The sequence below is a fragment of the Fusarium oxysporum genome, chromosome 1 (genome assembly GCF_000149955.1).
Source record: "Fusarium oxysporum f. sp. lycopersici 4287 chromosome 1, whole genome shotgun sequence".
NCBI lineage: Eukaryota > Fungi > Ascomycota > Sordariomycetes > Hypocreales > Nectriaceae > Fusarium > Fusarium oxysporum.
The window spans coordinates 3,728,307-3,746,815 of record NC_030986.1 but is presented as its reverse complement, the minus strand read 5'-3'; the positions used below and the strand labels follow the sequence as shown (position 1 = coordinate 3,746,815).

At 49.2% G+C, this 18,509-nt stretch overlaps 7 protein-coding genes across 18 annotated transcripts; 3 read left to right on the top strand and 4 right to left on the bottom strand.

The window, feature by feature from the left end:
- Window positions 1–1,011: 1,011 nt before the first annotated feature.
- On the bottom strand, window positions 1,012–4,113 carry FOXG_00677 (uncharacterized protein). Its single transcript, XM_018377205.1, has 2 exons — window positions 3,181–4,113; window positions 1,012–3,135 (listed from the first exon to the last, which is right to left on the bottom strand). Exons 1-2 carry the CDS (start codon window positions 3,739–3,741, stop codon window positions 2,332–2,334), a joined length of 1,365 nt encoding a protein of 454 aa, XP_018232890.1. The 5' UTR covers window positions 3,742–4,113; the 3' UTR covers window positions 1,012–2,331.
- A 224-nt stretch (window positions 4,114–4,337) lies between these two features.
- FOXG_00676 (uncharacterized protein) lies at window positions 4,338–7,023 on the bottom strand. The gene has a single exon (XM_018377204.1). The coding sequence runs from the start codon at window positions 6,538–6,540 to the stop codon at window positions 4,675–4,677; it is 1,866 nt and encodes a 621-aa protein (XP_018232889.1). The 5' UTR covers window positions 6,541–7,023; the 3' UTR covers window positions 4,338–4,674.
- A 488-nt stretch (window positions 7,024–7,511) lies between these two features.
- Window positions 7,512–8,507, bottom strand: FOXG_00675 (uncharacterized protein; the record flags this gene model as incomplete). The annotated part of the gene is made up of 2 exons (XM_018377203.1): window positions 7,512–8,440; window positions 8,486–8,507. The coding sequence occupies 2 exons, from the start codon at window positions 8,505–8,507 to the stop codon at window positions 7,512–7,514; spliced, it is 951 nt and encodes a 316-aa protein (XP_018232888.1).
- Window positions 8,508–8,986: 479 nt separating this feature from the next.
- On the top strand, window positions 8,987–9,829 carry FOXG_17925 (uncharacterized protein; the record flags this gene model as incomplete). The annotated part of the gene is made up of 1 exon (XM_018397943.1): window positions 8,987–9,829. The coding sequence occupies exon 1, from the start codon at window positions 9,383–9,385 to the stop codon at window positions 9,827–9,829; it is 447 nt and encodes a 148-aa protein (XP_018232887.1). The 5' UTR covers window positions 8,987–9,382.
- A 42-nt stretch (window positions 9,830–9,871) lies between these two features.
- FOXG_17924 (uncharacterized protein) lies at window positions 9,872–10,168 on the top strand (the record flags this gene model as incomplete). Its single annotated transcript, XM_018397942.1, is given in 2 exon segments — window positions 9,872–9,935; window positions 9,945–10,168. Coding segments are annotated over 2 exon segments (288 nt in total).
- Window positions 10,169–10,407: 239 nt separating this feature from the next.
- On the bottom strand, window positions 10,408–15,640 carry FOXG_00674 (uncharacterized protein). Of its 12 annotated transcripts, none has more exons than XM_018377194.1 (6): window positions 15,303–15,549; window positions 15,140–15,251; window positions 13,303–15,094; window positions 11,446–13,227; window positions 11,093–11,389; window positions 10,408–11,034 (listed from the first exon to the last, which is right to left on the bottom strand). In XM_018377194.1, the coding sequence occupies exons 1-5, from the start codon at window positions 15,368–15,370 to the stop codon at window positions 11,382–11,384; spliced, it is 3,762 nt and encodes a 1,253-aa protein (XP_018232885.1). In that variant the 5' UTR covers window positions 15,371–15,549; the 3' UTR covers window positions 10,408–11,034; window positions 11,093–11,381. The 12 variants fall into 12 exon arrangements, with proteins under 12 accessions (XP_018232885.1, XP_018232881.1, XP_018232883.1 ...); XM_018377193.1 differs by having other exon boundaries at window positions 10,413–11,031; window positions 15,303–15,572; XM_018377200.1 differs by having other exon boundaries at window positions 10,408–11,031; window positions 11,446–15,094; window positions 15,303–15,640.
- Window positions 15,641–15,653: 13 nt separating this feature from the next.
- On the top strand, window positions 15,654–17,231 carry FOXG_00673 (uncharacterized protein). The gene is made up of 3 exons (XM_018377190.1): window positions 15,654–15,906; window positions 15,956–16,121; window positions 16,172–17,231. Exons 1-3 carry the CDS (start codon window positions 15,747–15,749, stop codon window positions 16,542–16,544), a joined length of 699 nt encoding a protein of 232 aa, XP_018232873.1. The 5' UTR covers window positions 15,654–15,746; the 3' UTR covers window positions 16,545–17,231.
- Window positions 17,232–18,509: the final 1,278 nt, after the last annotated feature.

The window sequence follows — 18,509 nt, the reverse complement described above, 5'->3', positions numbered from 1 at the left end:
AGCAATTCTGGAAGCACTATAGAAGCTGTTACCATGCCCAAGCTCTGTGGAATACCTAACCCTGTTAATGAGGCGCAATACCGGGCAAGGTATCCGTATAGCATGGATGATTAGGTTAGCTTGGCAGAGATTCCGCGAGGATTAGTTGGCTGTGTTTATACCCATATATGTATTGTTATGCAATACACTTCAAAGAGACTGGCCAGCATATAGCTGAGCACCTGAGGAGAGGGATAAGACTTGTCTGTTGCGAGCAGCCATAATCTGTATTCTCTTCGGCCCGCCTTGCATCTTCAATTTAGCAGATGATCAAGTGCAATGCAAACACCGATTAGAGTTCAAGGCTTCATCTGCACAGGCGCATGCAAGAGTTATGTCCGTGTACCGTACTCTGCATGTGGTGTGGCCTGGGCAATCCTGGCTTGAGTTTGATACAAGGCGGCAACTGGCTTGATTGTGTGCCACTCATGGCCTATCGGGTGCAAGGTTCTCGTCCCGTCGTAGACTCCAACGCTCAATACACCCCTATTCTTTGTGATGAGCATGAGCTCAAGTTGAAAAGTTCCGACTGAGATTAACGCTTGGGCTAGACCTGGATAGTCAATCTTCAGTGTAGGTCATCTGGGGCCTAGCTGTCGTTATCCATTTGTTGTCTCTTCTCTCCTTGTATAGATAGGCAGCCAACCACTGCACTGATCTGCGTATCCGTATCTCATCCATCCCTCAATCGAATGCTGAGAGCTTCTCCAAAAATGTCAAAGTCAAATCCCCGCAAGCCACTGACCCCACAACACATCCCTAAGAGACTTGACTTTCCTTCCAAGTCATTCTATAGGAGCCACTAATGTCAGGTACCAACCAGACGGTGCTCGCTGGCTCGAACCCAACCAGCAAATGGAAGGAACCAAAGCTAACTGCCGTCCCTCCCTTACCTCTTCTACCTTTCCCTTCTCTGTTTCCATTCGTTCGTTGTTCTTTGGGCTGAGTCATACGTAGTCCAAAATAAATATATCCACTCCATGGTTTGAATTTAGATTTGCACTTGAATTCTTATTATATCATACTTCAAACCTAGCTACTCCGACCGACTCCGTACTCTGCAAGATTGCCTTTCGTCACAGTCGTCATTTTTACCTACAAAAAGTATCCTTTATTTCCTTTAGCCGGCCGTTTCTCACAAACAGGTACCCGCCGGGCTAGGCCACGGTGAATTGCAAATCTTGCCGTTGTCCACACTCCCCAATCTTAAGATATCCAATATCATCTTCCCCCCTCTTCCAATTTCAGCAAATCCGAAACCCCTGCCCTCTGTGTCACTTCGCCTTGTTCCATCTCCAGGAGATAGTTACCAAACTGGGAACCAGAAACCTCAAAACAGGCCCTGGTCATGAATGCACCATAGCACAACAAGACGAGTAAGTGTCTTCAACCGTCAGTTTGTTCGGTCATGTTTTAGCTTTCTGGCCGTACCCGTACACGATATAGATGCCTACGCCCAACGGCAAGGTCCCGACGTAAGCGAGACGAGCCTCTCCACAGCTTCAAGCCATGGTTCGCTAATGAACCATCCACCCACATGGATCCCACCCAACTGCAGCGGATCCTCCTCAGACCTGGTCTATTCCTGCACTGTGCTATACCTATAGGTACAAATTGGCAACGGCAATGGCAATCACCCACCCACCCTCCTCTCTGTAAAGGCAAACATCCCGGCTGACAGACGGCGACGGGAAGCAAGCGAGCGAAGGCCGTCAAGCAAGGGGGGGTTGAGGGAGGGTGCCTGGCCAACCGGCTTTTCTTTCCTGCGCATCTCACTATCTCGCCTTACTGGTCGCCTGTCTGCTCACTCTCTCGCCTACCATTAGTTCCCGGATTCCTGGAACGCTGACCTTAAACTTGACCACTGCTTGCTGGCTCACTCCTTAGCCCCTCCCCTCCCTACCTCTATGTGCAGAGGAGCTGTAGTGGTATCCACGATCCAGTTTTTTCTCTCCACACCGGTTGTCAATACAATAGCGGTCGGCTCTTGGGTCGCTAGTCCTCGGAGGCGTTCCAATGAGGCTTCTCTTGCTTTCTTCCTTACTCCGTTCACTGAGTGGGAACAGATATTTGAGGCTAAAGGGGGCATCCAATGTGCATATGATACATGATAATATGATACATATTCGGCCGGGGAAAAGCCCCGAGCAATAGCATGGTACTGCCAGACAACTCACGCCAATGACGAGTCCTCAGAAGCAGTTCGAATTTGAACAGCAAAGCAGGATCTCAGGCTTAGCCAACACGAGCTCGTTTTCTCTTACTCGCTGGCAGAGGATGATGTCTCCTCATTTATCTGCAGCCTTTGAGCAATGGCTTCACCTCGGGCCAGTTTACGCCCGATGCCTTGCCTGTAGCGCCGTCCGCCCCCAGCAGTAGCCAAGGACTCGTGTGACATCTTTCAATCTCCATCTCATATGTCCATGCCAAGCAGCGTCGTCCGCTCTGTTCACATCGCTTCTGGCAAGCATTGGCACTCCTCACATCGCCCCATGAGCGGGTGTGCTCGTCCGGCTTGCCCACATGATCCGCCGTTAGCTCTGTTGGGCGGCTCTCAAGCGCCGACATAGCTGAGCCTCCAAACAACTGCCAAACGTCGTGCCATAACACTGGCTTGTCTATTTTTGCGAGTGTCTCCCCGACACGGCGCATCTCGCCGGGCTTCCGCAAGCCGTGGAATGAAAGTAGGGGCGAGCAGAAACGATCACCCCAGATGCGCGTGATGGAAGGAGGTTCACCATTGAAGTGATGATTATACGACTCTTCGATGTATATGCCTAGCTTCTGGAGCGTCGTCGCCACCAGTCGATCTCCCCACGTCTCGGTCATGGACTCGGCGTATGCTTCTTGTACGATGCCCGGGTGTTCGAACAAACGGCGCATCGCCTCTCCGGATATCAGGATTCCAGATCCTCCGTGCCCAAAACGCGCCTTGTAATCGCCTACTGCGTTACCAACATACTGGGGCTTGCGGTAGTCAACGTGACCCATGAGTAGCTCCAGAGAAGGTCGTATTAAGAAAGTGTCGTCATCTAAGATGATGTACCACTTTTTGCCTGGCAACTGATGATATATCATCTCCATGCCCATGATAAACTGCCTCTGTTAGCGGTGTGGAGAGAAGTTGTTAGAGAGACAAACTTTTAGCGCATCAAGCTCCCAGCCATAACTTTGCCCAATCTTCAGAGCTTCTTCTTCGTCTCCTGCTTGGAGCTTTGCCTGGAGACTTGTGTACTTTACCAGCCTGGGGTAATCATCCACCTTGCCTCTGATCTTGGTCTCCATAACTCTCTTGATAGCATCGTGCACCGTCACGCCTATCAGCTTTGCATCTGTCTGATTCACTGTCGTCCAATCTCCTACAACTAGGAAACTCTCGCCTTCTTTTCCTAAGAAACCCCCTGTTGCCTCAAAGGCAGCGAGCTGCTCAGGCACTCGGTGGCGCGTTCCGTACCCGGTTTTGATGAGGTAGCCCACTTCGTTCTTGAGATCTACGGCGTACCGTGGCGATTTCCATAACCAAGCGTCTCGGTTTGTTGCTGCGCCACGCAGAAAATTAAAGAAGCGCGAGATGTTGAAGACAAAAGCCAGGCGGATGGCTGAATCGTGAGGAAGGATAGAATAAATGATGAAGGTGGAGATGAGAATAAGAATGAAGATGGACCGTAGGCGACGTCTCGTACGTCGAGAAATGACCACCATCGCGGCTAAAATGATTGTGTTATATGAGAGGTGGAAAAGGCGTCTGATCTCAACAGGAACCAATGAAACGATAAACAATTCCTTCTCGGGCTCAACATCCTAATGTGGAAAGAAAGAAAGAGAGATCTTGATTCAGGATATTAGGCTTCTCATATGGGTTGAGGTATTCGCCAGTTGCTTCTTTTGGACCCAAGCGAAGGATTGACGATGCTGCTCCCTTGTCGCGAAGACCCGCGGCCTGGTGGTCAAGCTCAGCCCCAGTGGATAATATTCTGAGTCTCTTATTATGTGAAACAGAGACTGCCTTACAAATAAAAATGCTCTCTTGACAAAGAGAAAAATGTATAAAAGGAAGTGTAACAGGGAACGCGATCAACGAGGTTGGTGAAGTCGTCATCCCCAATCTGTTAGCTGTTGCATATTATGCTGACTCATTGATTGTTGAACTGTGATTGGCCACTAGACACTAAAGTAATATCGTTTTGGATACGATTGCAGATGTAATTGGGAGGTTAGAAACTAAGATGTGATAGAAATATTCAAATGATGGCTTCAAATTATACTTGGGCAACATGTCCAGCACGAGGAACAAGCAATCTCCTACTTAAATACGTTGTTTTCTGTTAATTGTGTATTCACTACTGCCATAGATAAGAATGATAGCCCCTATCTATAAATGACCTTCTTTCCTCATCAACTCCCAGGTATCCAATGCTGGATATTTTTCAAATACTGTTAAAAAGCACCATGGAATCTAACTGTATAGATAATCCCGAAACTGTCTTGCTTGAAACGCCAACCCTATGCAAATAGTTAGGAGAGAAAGAAATATAGCCCCCCTTCATCAACTCTGTAAAGCGTAACAGAACTGGCACATCAGAGCATCACACACAATCCTTCATCTTCACGCACTGGATAAACCTCATCAGGATCCTAAGCATCCTTATCGAGCTCGTAAAATAGCAGATACACCTCTCTCTGCATGCCCAAGACCTCGCTGGTCTTTGCCTCCTTGACCTTTTCGTCGTTGACGCGCCACCATTTGTCTGTTGCTGACTTTCGTTTCCTTGATCGTTTTGCAACGTTTGATGTCACAGACTTGGGTGGTAACGAACTGCTATTTGTTTGCTTAGGCGATGTAAGCTTGGAGAGAGCTGACTTCGTAGAGGCGGCCACAGAACGAAGACTACTGGTTTCCGGATCCTTCTGTTTACCAATTGCTGGTAAGCTCACCGAGCCTCGTAGGTCTGAAGGGACACTCCTAGGGGGGACCGGCAGAGATTCCAGAGAAGGCGTCGAGTCGCCAGACGAGCCTGAGAGGAGGTCAGGCGTAGAGATTGCCGGACTGTGCGTCGGTCTTCCTCCCATGATAGGGGTACCTATGGGTGTCGGCGTCTTGCTAAAAGCTTCCGATGGTTGGAAGGTATTCGGATTTGAGAAGGGTGCGGCAACGTTCTGTCGTCGGAATGCTTCGTAATGACCACTGTTGTGTCCGCCACGGTGAGTAACCAGCCCGAGCAGCTTGTATCTCTTTTGATCCATCAAACCACCAAGAGGCAGCTGTTCGGGAAAGACCACCTTGGCCGAGTTCTTCTGTGTTATTTGGCCCACATCATAGATGGAGCGGGAGAGGTGAATAGCCAATATCTTTGGAAATATGGACATTCGAGTGGTCTTTGCGATCCTCCTCTTGGGCGCAAAGCGAATATCGCCAAGCTCGACATCCTCTGGGGGATTCTCGGGATCTGTGTCAATGGCATGCTGGAGCTTGTCGATGCTTTCCTGGGCTTGCGCCTTGAAACTCTCGGACGTGGACTTGGCCATCTCGACCTCTAAATCTGCCTTTGTCTGCATCAATCGACACATTTCACATTTGAAGTCATCAATGTACTCGGTTTTGAAGATGCCGTCAAAGCATGCATTCAACGTGGTGCCTGAGACCTGAGGCACAGCCAAAGTTATAGTGCAGAAGGTCTCTTCCCTGGGCTTAGTCTTGTAGCGACAGGTCTGACACTCGAGATGCGACTCATACTTTCCTTCCATTGGGAAGCCCTCTTCAATTTCTATCGGCAATTGGCCATTGTCCTGGGGAATCTCGGTTTCCTCGGATGGTTCGATAGCAGAGTCGTTGTCGCCATTGGCAGTGGGCTGCTGCTCTGGTGAGGATTCGTCGCCGTCCTTACCATTGTCTTGACTATCCAGCGTGTTCTCGACACTCGGTGTATTTTGGGTAGGAAACAGACCGCGTCTCCGCATGTGTAGTCTTGCTCGTTGACCGCAGTGATACTCGTCCTTGAGGCGCTCAGCCACGATTTGCAGGAACTCTTGCGCATCTTGTTGTTGGCGGCTGATCCTTTGCTTGAACGCCGCCTCCAAAACCTTGACAAACTGGAACGGCGATATGGACTTCTTGTAAATGGGGCGCTCATTAAGCGCATCCAGCATCTCTTTCAGTCCTTGTGTGACTAGTCCTTCTTGTAGGCCCTGTAGCTTCCATTGGGCAATCTGCTTGCCCTCTGGCTGGACAAGACTAGCATATACTGCCGGGTCTTCGATACGGCGGCGGTGCGTTTCGCGAATCAGATATATGCGCAACTCTCCTAAGCCGGCAAGGGCTTGGAGAACCGAATTGATAAAGCAGTCATTGGCTTGGTTTCTCAAACCGACTATAGACTTTTTCTTGGAGCTCGTGGCGTCGTGATCGATGGAGAAGTTTGGTGCGAAAACATATATGAGCGCTGCTGCAGCAAGAGAGGCACCAGCAGCGTAGGACACTACTGAGGCCGATTTCTCGGGCATTTTCAACAGTGGCCGACAAAGGGTTCGGAAGGGTCGGGATTGAGAATCCGGGGGGAGAGGAACGATGAGGGATACGCTCGTGTCGGACAGATCAAACGGTCAAACGGTCACAACAGGGCGTGGCTTGCGAGCATGTCTTTGTGTGGGCGGCGATTTCGCGACAGAGGCTTTTCTCTTTCTGATCGGGAACTTATTAGCTCTCGGTGGTAGCGTGTAAGTTTTTGCCGCAGGGCGACATGGCAGTGGAGGAACAAAATCTGGAGTTTTTCGGATCGTGAGACTTCGAAAGAGCGCACGGAGAGCGAGTATGTAACAGAAACCGAGATGGTCTGTTCTCTTCAGCGTTAGGAAAGCTTATGGAGAAACAATCCACATCCGCTAACCGCAGACTCAACGGCCGGGGGAAACACGGGGATTTTTGGCGTTGCGATGGCGGGTTTTCTGGAAGAAAGCGAAGCCGGAGCGTGCTCCACCTCGAAAATTTCTACCCCATTCGGGCAGGTGAACAGGGTAGACACCCCACTGAACATGCCCATAACCCCGCCTGGGGAGAGGCTAGACAGGGCATTGGGGACAGCTTTCGGTGGGATTTGGCTCTGAACCCCCAATCTTTTGAGCTGCTGACCACCATTTTTGATACCCTTGAGGCTGTATAAGCTACCCGGGAGCCTCACAATTGATGGATGTTTGAGCTGCGTTTCCGATGCATCCGTAGACGATTGGTTTGGACTTTGCGGGGTTTGTTTTCAGCTGGATAAACTTGACTTGGAGTTCGGATTTAATTATCTACCGAGCTCGAATAGGTATTTTCTGAATGTTCTTCAACTTGTGATGTGTTCATCCGCTCAGGTGGTCCAACTATGACAGTCGAATCAAGATGAAGGCTGATTAACATGAGAATGAACGGAAACAAAGACTTACTATATCGTCAATATGATGATGGAAAAACCGGGTATCGAAGAACGAATACATCAAGTAGCATCGGTCGCAGTCTCCTTCACAATTTCACCCTCCCAATCCCATAAACTCCCATTCAAGGCACCTCGTCTCACCCATGTCGTCACAAGCTCCCTGGGCATCTCATCGCCGTAGAACGATGTTGGCACATCATACAGCTCAACTGTCATCCGTTCCTTCGGATCGAATTCCTTCCAACGTGATGTCTTGACGCCCCTCCACACAAAAGCCGCGTCTAGAAGGGTAATTTTGATATCCCGGTCCAACCGCATGTCATCTCGTGGTAATTTGTGAAAATACTCCTCCTTGATGTTGGCTGCCTCGACATTCACTGATCGAGCGAGGATGACATGCTCAAGCTGCTGCTGCGTCGCGATGTACCACCATAGCCAATGATTATCAAGTGGTGCCCCAAATATTGTAAGGCGTTTGAGATCCGGCCATAGACCCCAGACATCAGTAGGAGCATCTTGAAGGCTCAGTGCCGGGTAATCGCCAAGGCAGACAAATTCCTCTAGTTTATCAAGCCGTTCGAACCCCTCGCGAAGAGTCCTCCTGACATTCAAGTGGTCATCCAGTGGATCCAAACTCTGGAATGGCATGTGGACAATCAGCCTTCGCAGTGTACCGCATATTTCGCAGAATAGCTCCCGCACCCAAGCTGCTGTGGGTTGGTCGTCCAACTTGTCTTTAAATGGGGCTAGATAGAGCGATGTGATATTCCGCAGTGGCAATATAGACGGGAGGCTTGGTACAGAGTGAGGAAGACAGAGCAACAGCTGCGCAAGGCGTCGACTAGTATCAATGTAGAGGCATCGCTCTCGAAGCAGCCGACTAGCTAACTTGTATGTATCGCGTGAAACCAGTGTCAGAGAAAGTAATGTCTTTGTCGAAATATGTGACGCTGGGATTAATGCCAGTGGATTCGAAGGTAAGACAGCCTCTATAATGTGATAGAGTAGTTCGGGAGGTAATGAGCGCTGCAAACCTTGGTGCATCTCTAAAGACATGACTGCCGATTGATGAATGTGGTTAAACTTATATGTTGAATATGGGAAGAAGTTAATTACTGAACAGACTTACAATTCGGAGCTCAACTTAATGGTTTACATGTGCCTTATCTCTCATCATGACCCCAGATAAGCTCGACTTCACGAACGCCAATCAGAAGCCGGCATCTATGACAACCTCACTTACACCGTCAGGTGCTTTGCGCGACAGACTGAATCATAAGGTATTTAGCCTGGACTGAGCAGTTGAACAGTTACCCTTCTTCGATCACAGTGGTAGCGACATAGTACACGACACTGGCACAACTCCATGAACACGTGAACAATCATGTATCAATCAGATAGTGACCTTGCCGGTTCTTTACCCCAATTTCAAACTCAAACCTTTCTCACCACCATCACCAGTCTCTTCTCCAGACCAAACTGGCACTTATCACACTACTGTATCGACGAATCATCCTACAAACGCAATCATGAGTGCTCTGACTAACACTCAGGATGCCCCCAGCATACTAAATTTCCCTACACTCCCTAAGGAGACCATTATGAAAATCCTCACCGAGATCACCCAAAAGAGTAAGAGCTAGATTCACTTACTCACCCATGGTGGATCTGTCTGCGGTGAAGACTTCAGTGACTATTACACCCTCATCTACACTCGAGGTCATACGGATTGTGATGGGGTGTTTGGACAGGGGCAGATCGAAAGTATCACCCTCCAACACAAATGTATCTACAAGGCACCTGTCATCGACGGTGAGATCGACTTTTTGACGCCCGCAAACCTGAGCTGGAAGCTAGCTCTCGAAAAGAATCGAGTGCTTCATCAACTTCATGTTTATGATAGATATCTCAATCCCGATCTTGTCGAGCCAATGCGAGCCCTCTGGAGTCGACACAACAACCCACATCCGGACCTCGAAGCATTTCGCTGTGACACTGGACATCTTCTTGTTCTCACCGGCGATATCATGGATGATCTTCCCTTCGCCGTTGACGTTTACGGTGGAATTGACAGTCCTAACCGTATTGCCTATGTCAAGAAGCTGCATGCAAACGATAATCGTCTCGAGTGCCAACGACGAGGCCACATCATGATTTGTTCTTCTCCCTGGATGGTAAAGGACGAACTACCCGATGAAATGGAAGAGCATGAGTACCTCATCTCTCATGTCCCTGATAGACTCGATGCCAATATGCACGTCGCATTCCATCACGCCTTGTTTCACAGACGAGATGCGGATCGTCTGGCTCTTCTTCAGCTGGACTGGTCCCTCATGACTGGCCTCGAGAGCCTTTGTCTTGATCTCTCAGGACCTTAGACCGATGGTCCCAACGCGGAACTCAAGTCCTTCTGTGTTAAGATGGGAAGCCATCTGAAGCTCAAGACACTTGTTGTTCTTGGCCTTCCGGTGAGACAGGATTACTGTAAGTTAGGCAAGGACTTTTGGATTAAAACCCTCGAGAACCAGGAGTATGTCCCAAGCACTGTCGTCAAAAGCCATTTCGAAGACAGCGACGAAAGTGACGAAGGTGATGATGATGATAGTGATGACGAACTAGTTGGATTCCCAACATATATCTATTGGTTGAAGGAGTGTCTTCAGCCCGGCAGCCAGGTCCATTCTGTGATGCAGTATGAATCAGAGACAGAGCTGTAATGGTCCTGAAGATTCCATCTTTTCCATCCAAGACGATGACGCCCCAGCCGAGACCGCCGATGATGATTTCTCGGATACATCTCGTGTCCATTGCCCCGACCTCATTGTCTCCCCTATCAGGCCTTGACGCCTAACCATAGTCCCCAGATGCCCCTGCCAAGAACCCAGAGATCTTGCGAACACCCCCTTATCTATTTGATTTTGATCTGTTAAACAGACTTTAGTTGGCTAGGTAGTTGCTTTTGTGCAGATAACTTGATAAAGCAAGATATATAGCCTCCTGACTAGAAGAAAACTTCTGACCAGGGATCAAGTGCCGAAAGACTAGTCTAAAGGCCAACTAGTCCATTGTGAATTTGCTAGAGCTTATACAAAATTTACCTATATCTCTTTGCCACTTAGTATAGGAATTAGAGGTTTTCTTGCCTCCCCCAGACACCTTTTGCCAACCCTAAATAAAACGTGAACATTATGTGACAGGCGCGTGAGTCTAATGTAGTAAATTGAAAGATATCACAGAAGGGAATCTTGGCCTTCTCCTTCTCGTCTCACCCTGTAATCCGTAAACAAATCTCCATTTCCCATCCTAGCTATCCATCCGAAAGGCTCCTGAACTCTATTCCCTTTCTTTACACATACTGCTCGTGCGCCAAACAAGTAATAGCACCCATCCTTTCCCAGAGTAAAGACTTCCTAAATGCAAGAAAAGTTGGCCCTGTACGAGCACATACACGAGTAACCGACTTCAACTACTTTCTACCTGCACTCTCATAATTATAGTCAACACTCCACAGAGAATCCCACACAACCGACTTTTTCGTCGGACTTTCAGCCGAATCCTCCCGTTGCACAGCGTTCCGAGGCTGCTAACTGGCCGTCAGCAACCCATCATTATGGTCCAAGAAGGGTGTCGACGTTTCGTACCTCGTCCGCTTTGGCGCTGCCGCCTTGGTTTGATGACTCGCCCGAAGGAGACTTGCTCGGACTCTCTGTTTGCTCGCTCTTTTGCCCTTCTGCCAGAGCCTTCTGTGCTAGGCTCGCATTGGCTGCCGTGAGAAGTCCCCCGTGCGTAGGGCTTGTGCCGGATGGTGTGTCGGTGGGATGCGCTCGGAGTGAGTTGGTCTCGCTAGCCAAAGCACTATTCTTTAACAAAGCCGTGCCTCCAAGCTGAAACGGCAGGGCTTTCTTGGAGCCGGTACTGCTACGCCTACTCTCAAGACTCTTCGATAAAGTCTTGTTAATACCTTCAATACTAGTGACGCTATCCCGACTCTTACCCTTTCCACCCGTAGCATGAGTGTGAATGTTGGCTGTCGCTTCCACGGTATTAGCCGCAACAGTTGACTTGCCCATTCCAGGCGTCGAGGGGGCGCCAGGTTTGTCTTCGAAAGCATCGATCAGATACCAGCGTAAACCATCCGACAACTGGAAGGGATTATCGTTCTCCTCATCGTTGATCGAATCTGTCTCGCTGCTCGGCTGGAGACTCTTTGAAAGGTCGACGACACGCTCTTGGATCCGTGAGATACGGGCAACAAGCCATTCTCGGTGACGCAAGCGATGGGCATCTTGCTCGCGCAGGAAGTAATGTGGGAAGCCCACATTGAAAGCGGCCCACGCACCGGCTTGCTGATTGCGCGTAGGGAGAAACAAAGCCAGATCGCCCTCCTTAAAGTGCTTGAACGCAATTTTCTCGTGCGAATCCTTTTGCAGAAGGTGTGCCTTCTCCCTGTAGGATCGGGCTTCCCTCTGCCACTTACGAGCCATGTGCTCTACTTCCTTGATCCTGCGATATACAGTCTCGGAGAAAAGCTCCATGTCAAAGTTGCCAATCTTGTTCATGAAAGCTTCGTATTTCTCATTTTCGGCCTGCAAGTCTGAGTTGTTAAGCCAGTATAGGAGTTCGAGATCAGTGCTATCGCCCAAGACACGACTTAGAGTTCCTGACTTGCGTAGGGACGAACCAGGGTCAGAGGAGTCGTTGGGGTTCTGAGCATTTCTTTCGGATCGTGGAATCTTAGTAACGGTCATATCTCCATCTTTCCTGGTAATGGCAAATCCTACGCGCTCCAACAGCCGGCACATACGATCGTTTTGAGAGTAGAGGCGCTGTGTAAGATCCTTAGTCTTCTCGTCTCGGTGCTCATACTGGCTGTTCAAGTTAGACATCTTGCCCTGGAGGGACTCGGCTTTCTCTTGGAACATGCGAAGCTCTTCCTCCAGACTACCGACGTGGGACTGTTTGGAGGCCACTTCTTCGGTCAAGGCCATGACCTTTTTCTCTTCTTCTTCCAGCCTTGTCTGCAGAGCTTCGGGCCCAGTTTCGCCATCACTGAGCTTGGCACGCAACTCGGTAAGTTGCTCTCTACCATCTGCGAGCTCTTGTTCAAGTGCGATCACCTTTGCTTTCTCCTCAGCCAAGTTCTCACGCAAATGAACCGCTTTCATTTCGCCTTCGGATAGTTTAGCATCCTTCTCAGCAAGCTGTTCCCGGAGTTCCGCAATGGTTGCCGTGAAGTGTTCAGCCTTAGTTTTTAGTAAATCAATGTCTGCCTCCGAGTTTCGGGACTTCTCAACGAGCGTTCCGGCTTGCGTAAGTAGCACATCTGAAAGATCTACAAAGTTGTCTGGGACAGCAGCCTCGGGCAGCAGCTCAGTAAACAGTCTTTTCAGGGCCTGCCAATGATCACCTAGAGCCTCCTCAGCAACACTCAATTTTCTCGAGACGTCCTGGGTTTCCTCTTGTGCAGACTGAACTTGTTGTTCAAGGGCCTCTTGTTGTTCTCTTTGAATTCGGGTTTCCTTGCGAAGGAACTCGACTTGCCCTTGCGCTTTGAGGGCATCATCTTGTCGCTGCTTGTTGATTTGCTCCAACTCGGCCTCTAGCTCCTCCACTCGTACAACATATCCGGCTTTCTCGTGCTGCCTTGATTCGTCGAACTGTTCGATTTCGTCTTCAGTATCCTCCAACCGTGCTCTGAGAGTCTTGATTTCATTCTCTAAGTTCTTGCGCTCTTCGACGAATTCGCGTTCGAGGGCCTCCATATTCTCGAGTAGATCTTGTTTGGTAGTGTTAACTTCCGCAATCTGACCTTTCAAGTCTTCATGCTGGCCCTTCAAGTCTTCGTGCTGACCTTTGATGTTCTCATGATGATCCGATTGCGCTGTGAGTTCTTGCTGGAGTCGACTAGACCGCTGTTTCTCTTCTCGCAGTTCGTTTTCCAGCTGAGTGATACGCCGCATCAATGGGTCGATGCCGTCCGAAGAGCGTCTACGGTCATCAAAGCGGCTCGATCTGATAGATGATCCAGAGTTGCCTCTCTCGCGTTGCTGGGGACCCTGAGGCTGGAAGAGATTTCCAGGGCGGCTGGCTTGGCTCTGTCGATGAAGCAAATCCTCTAGACGGCGGACTCGGCTCTCGGCCGTCTTCAATTTGTTTTCTAATTTACCTTTATCCTCCTGGAGTGACTGTAGTAAATCATCATCGCCTCGAATCATGAGACCACTCCTGCCAAGGGCCACTTCATGAATACTTCCGTTCTTGAACGCCTTAAGTCGTTTGGATTGCTGCTTTGTTGGATTGTCAAGCTCTTGTACAAGCTTCAACACATCATCCAATACACTCTGATCAACAGGTTGCTCTTGCAACAACTGCACGAAATCTGTTAAGTCGTCTTTGGTCAAAGCTGGCCATGGTTTGTCTTCCCCAAGCAAATTGACCTCCAGGCCCATGACATTTGTGTCCAGATCTGGACCATACATGCTGCCAATCATTTTTTGCCACTTCCGCCGTCGCTTGGACTCTTCATCCTGAAACAATGCCATCTCGTTTGCTAGAGTAGACGAGTCCGTCTTGACTTTATCAACCCATTCGCGTCGTCGAACTGCTTCTGAGACGAAAGCTGCGTACATATAAGGCAGCTGGTGTATGAGACGAAGATAATCAAATGTCGTCATGTCATCTACCGACTGATTCAATACGTTGATTTGACTTTTGACGTTGTTATGAAGAGATGTTATTTCCGTAACGTAACGCATGAATTTCGCTGATTCCGAAGCAATAGAATTTCGCGCGTCTGTTGCATAGTGAAGTAGCTCATCCATCTCTTTGACTCGCTTTTTCAGCGTTGGTACCAAGTGTTCGGTGTGCACTGAAGCCGTTTTGGAAGCTTGCGCTACATCTCGTTGCGTATTGCCATATCCAAGTGCTGCCCGGTAGTCGGAGTCCATCTGCTTCACTACTGCCTCGATATCTTCAAGGAGCTGTGCGGAATCTGTGCTGTGGCCAAGAGCAGATCGGCTCATGAGCTTCTCGAAGTCGGCAATCAGCGATTCTAAGCTTCTATACATCTGAGATGCCGTGTTGTTGAGTTGATTGGCCTTGTCGCTGAACCTTCGATGGGCTGTCGGGGCAAGTTTTCCCGCCTTCCTTGCGGTATCGAGTTCGATAAGGTCTTCCAAAGTTGGGTTCGACTTCTTGGTCTCCTGTCGAGTCATAAACTTGACCATCAAAGGCGAGATCGGGGTATTTCTGGCGAGATCGAGATATTGCTCCCAATTTTCAACCAGAGTCCTGTGCTCTTCCAGTGCAGGCGTTACCCATTTCTTCAGGTCGTTGTATTTGGGCTCTATGGTCTTGATGCTGATTTCGAGATTCGCAACAGCCGCATCCAAGCACTTGATGATAACGTCTATCTCGCTGTACAGCGCCAGAGTTGTTGTGTTCATCTGTCCGCAGTCCTCAACCAAATGCATCGCCCAATTTCGACGCTCCTTGTATAGCTCTTGCCATGATGATATTGACTGTACATCATCGATCGTGTTCGGCGCATTCGGGATGACGTACCGCTTCGGAGCCGGGACTGGGGTGATGAGGTTCGCATTCCCTGGGGAACTTATTCGGATATCGTATATGAACATCTCTTTCTGGGCTATGGTCAGAAAAGGCATATCTCTTACTGAGTAACCAACCTCTGTATGTAGGCTTGTGAATTTGACGGTACGGCCATGAGGCGTCAAGGCGACAATATGCTGTGGTGGAATCGAGGTTTTCCTGGAGACCCAGGCCTTGAGATCATCGAGGCTACAGCTGAGTTAGTTGCCAACATCTCATTGTCATCTTGACGAGGCTTACATGGAGAACTGTGCGGTATCGACCTCCAGCCGCAGGCCCGTATGGGCTATCAACACCTGGAGAGCCATCCCGAGACATCTCCTATTGGAAAAACTGCCGCAATGCGCGACCGACGGAAAAGAAGGGGGCACTTCAGTAAAGATATGGTTTCTGATCACCAGAGCTATAATGGGCACCTGGTGTTGAATGAGTTATAGTAATATCTTCGCGTGACGAAAGATCCACCGATTATCCATGGGCCATAGGAGCCTGGTCTTAGCGTGACGCCGTGACCGGTGCCTTGTGACAAGCAGCATTTAATTGGCGGGAACGCCACACCTACCAAGCCGCAGTTCCAGCCACAATCAGTAACAAGCTTGTCGTCAAGGTCAACGCGTTTTGCGATACAAGGCATGGCCCAGCAGGAACTCCAGTAGAAAAGCTATATCGAATCTCAGAATCACTATGGCAGACTCAAATGACGTCCCGATGTTGGACGGGCATGAAGAAATGTCCCATCTTCCCATCTCAGAAGATGAAGCCAAGATCCTCGAACTATATGATCGAATACAAGAGCTTCGACTTGAAATCGCTATTATAAACGCGCAGAAGTCACATCAGCCAGGTCTGTTTCTCTCAGAAATAAGCTCGCAGTATATGCTTACAGTTCTTAGAGGAAACCTCATCCCTTGCCGCCGAAGAAACAGAAAAAGCCCAATCAGAACTGATGGAGTCGAGAGCGCAGTATATCCTGAGAAATGAAGTAACAGAGGCTGTTATGACGGCGAACCCAATTCTCAGAGCCGTTCATGGCGGCCCAGAAGCAGCTCTTGTTGAGCGGTCCGTGTATTTGTTCGTACGCGTATGTGCTATCAACTAACATTCACCAGTGAACTCTTGACCTACATTGAGCGTAGAGACGATACCTCCATATCAGTTGCCACACAGGCCGCTGCAACGAACAAGGTGTTAAGCGTGTTGACAAATGTACAAAGTAATACGCTGCGCAAGTCTCGAGAGAACGTCACTTCAGCGGCTGAGATGCTTGAGTTAGCAGAACAAGTCAAGCTGAAGAAGAGAGTGCCTCCGAACTCAAAGATGATGCAAGAGCAGGAGGAACTCGAGGCGGACGTCAAGGCAAGCAAACAGAGATGGAGAGTGATGAAAGGCGTAGCCAGTGGTATAATAGTTGGTAGTGGCATTGATTGGGTGCATGATGATGAACTACAAGATGTTGTACTTGATCCCGAGGAGGAGGAATGATGATTCCACGAGAAAATCAACTCTATTCAGGCTCTAAAAAAGCTCTCTGCTTTTTCGAACGCCCTTCACTTCAAGGTGACCAGTTCCTGAAGGTACTCCATGATCTGGCCATGCGTTGAGGAAATCGAGCCTCGTCCCGTCCCGTCGGGAAAGAAAAGATACGTATCCCCGTTGTTGGATCGGGGCTCGTGAGATCCCGTCGTGGAGACGATGCGTAATCTGGTAAAGAAGAGCAGGGAAATTCTAAACGACAGGACAGAGTCATAGTTCGCTACTAGCGATGCGCGATCACGACTGTCCCTGGAACAACATGCAGGTGCCAGGTTTCAAGCCTCTCATCTCGACCTCATCCTCGTCTCCAACTTCATCAATTCGCCACTCTGTCGGATCGAGTGATTCTCAAGACTCCACCATGAGCTCCCGATAAGGCTTAGCAGATATGGGAGCTATGACCACCGGGCGGTAAATGCACGTGATATGTCTTGGCGATTTCGAGATGGAAAATGGATGGAGGTGAGAAACAAAGGAAACGAAGTGAATGGGGGAGGGCAGCGTATCCCAAAAAAACGTGCCGTCGAAATCACTCTGATGCCCTCCCTGAATTTGCCTTAATTTGGACCAGATCAGCGCGCCGCAAAGGGGCGTATTTAATCACTAGCGTCGTCGCGTGTTGGGCAGCGACCAAGGAGTACTGAATCTAGGATGCTTTCCAGTTTCCAGTTCTGATATAGAGATTGGAGAAAATAGGTACCTTAATACATTAAGAGTACTTGGAAGAAAGGTCTGTAGTTAATTAAAAATGCAGTAATCCTCTTGCTCTTCTTAAGTACCTAGTAATCACTGTATCTTATACCTTTCTTTATTCGTTTATGGAAAGCTTCCTTGGTTTTGATTTTGCTCACCTTGGAGGAGGGCAACTCGAACGCGGGTCCGATTTCACAGATTCAAAGTCAGAGATAGGCTAAGAGCAACAAGTCAGCAGAGCACAGCTTGAAAAGCAGGTGGCAGGAAACTAAAAGGGGCGAGCAGAAAAAAACAGTCAAGAAGAGCGAGTGGAGAGGGACACAAAGAATGAATTTGGGCGGGGGGACGCTCAGCTCCCTGTTCTCAACTTTGGCGTGAGCCCAGAGTTGGCTCGGCGTCTAGGTACAGCACAGTATCAGCTGCCAGGAGGACTACATTACCACCCAAAGACAGGTGTGTCGCGTACCCGCTGTAAGTCTCTACTGGTACCTCTCCCATGAGCCACTTACGGCTTGCCTTTGCACCTTGTTTTGGCCCGGCGCGACCAAACAAGTTCGGCAAAGCCGTCTGCGCCGGGCGCTTTTGCTTGTCTCTCTCTGTCTGTCTGTTGCTACCCCAATTACACCAAGGCTCCTCGCGCGACTCGTGGTACCCGCCATGCCCGCAGATGAAGTATGCGTCATGAGGTATCCGGCGTCATCTCTATTTCTCGCTTGTCTTGGCCTGTCCTTTTTGCTTGTTGCAATCTGACTGAGCAAAGGGACGGAGTATCAACATCCATTTTTAGCGTGTGGTATTAGCACTGATCACCAATGATGCACATATGATCGTAGTCTCTCTTATCCGTAGATTTGCTTGAGCGAAAATTCCAGGTGATACACTGGCACAGTACCAAACCTTTCTTTGCGGAGCTAGGATCGTATGGTGTCCCTGCACAATCTGTTGAATAGTATGAACCTCTGCAGCCTCTAACATGGCAACTTATAGCCCAGGCTATGTGACCTGAAGATCAAGGAGCACTAAGTACCTGTGTTGGCAGTCAGCTTCAGCTGTGTTGAGCGTGGTATACTCGCGGAGATTGGGAAGGAGAATAGTTGGAATATTATCTCCTTGCTTTGGAGGGTAACAAGCAGAGGAGCAATGGAAGGGATGGATGGATGGATGTAAGGATGCATACCTAGTAGGTAGAATCACAGCCCTGACAGGGTACTCATCTACAAG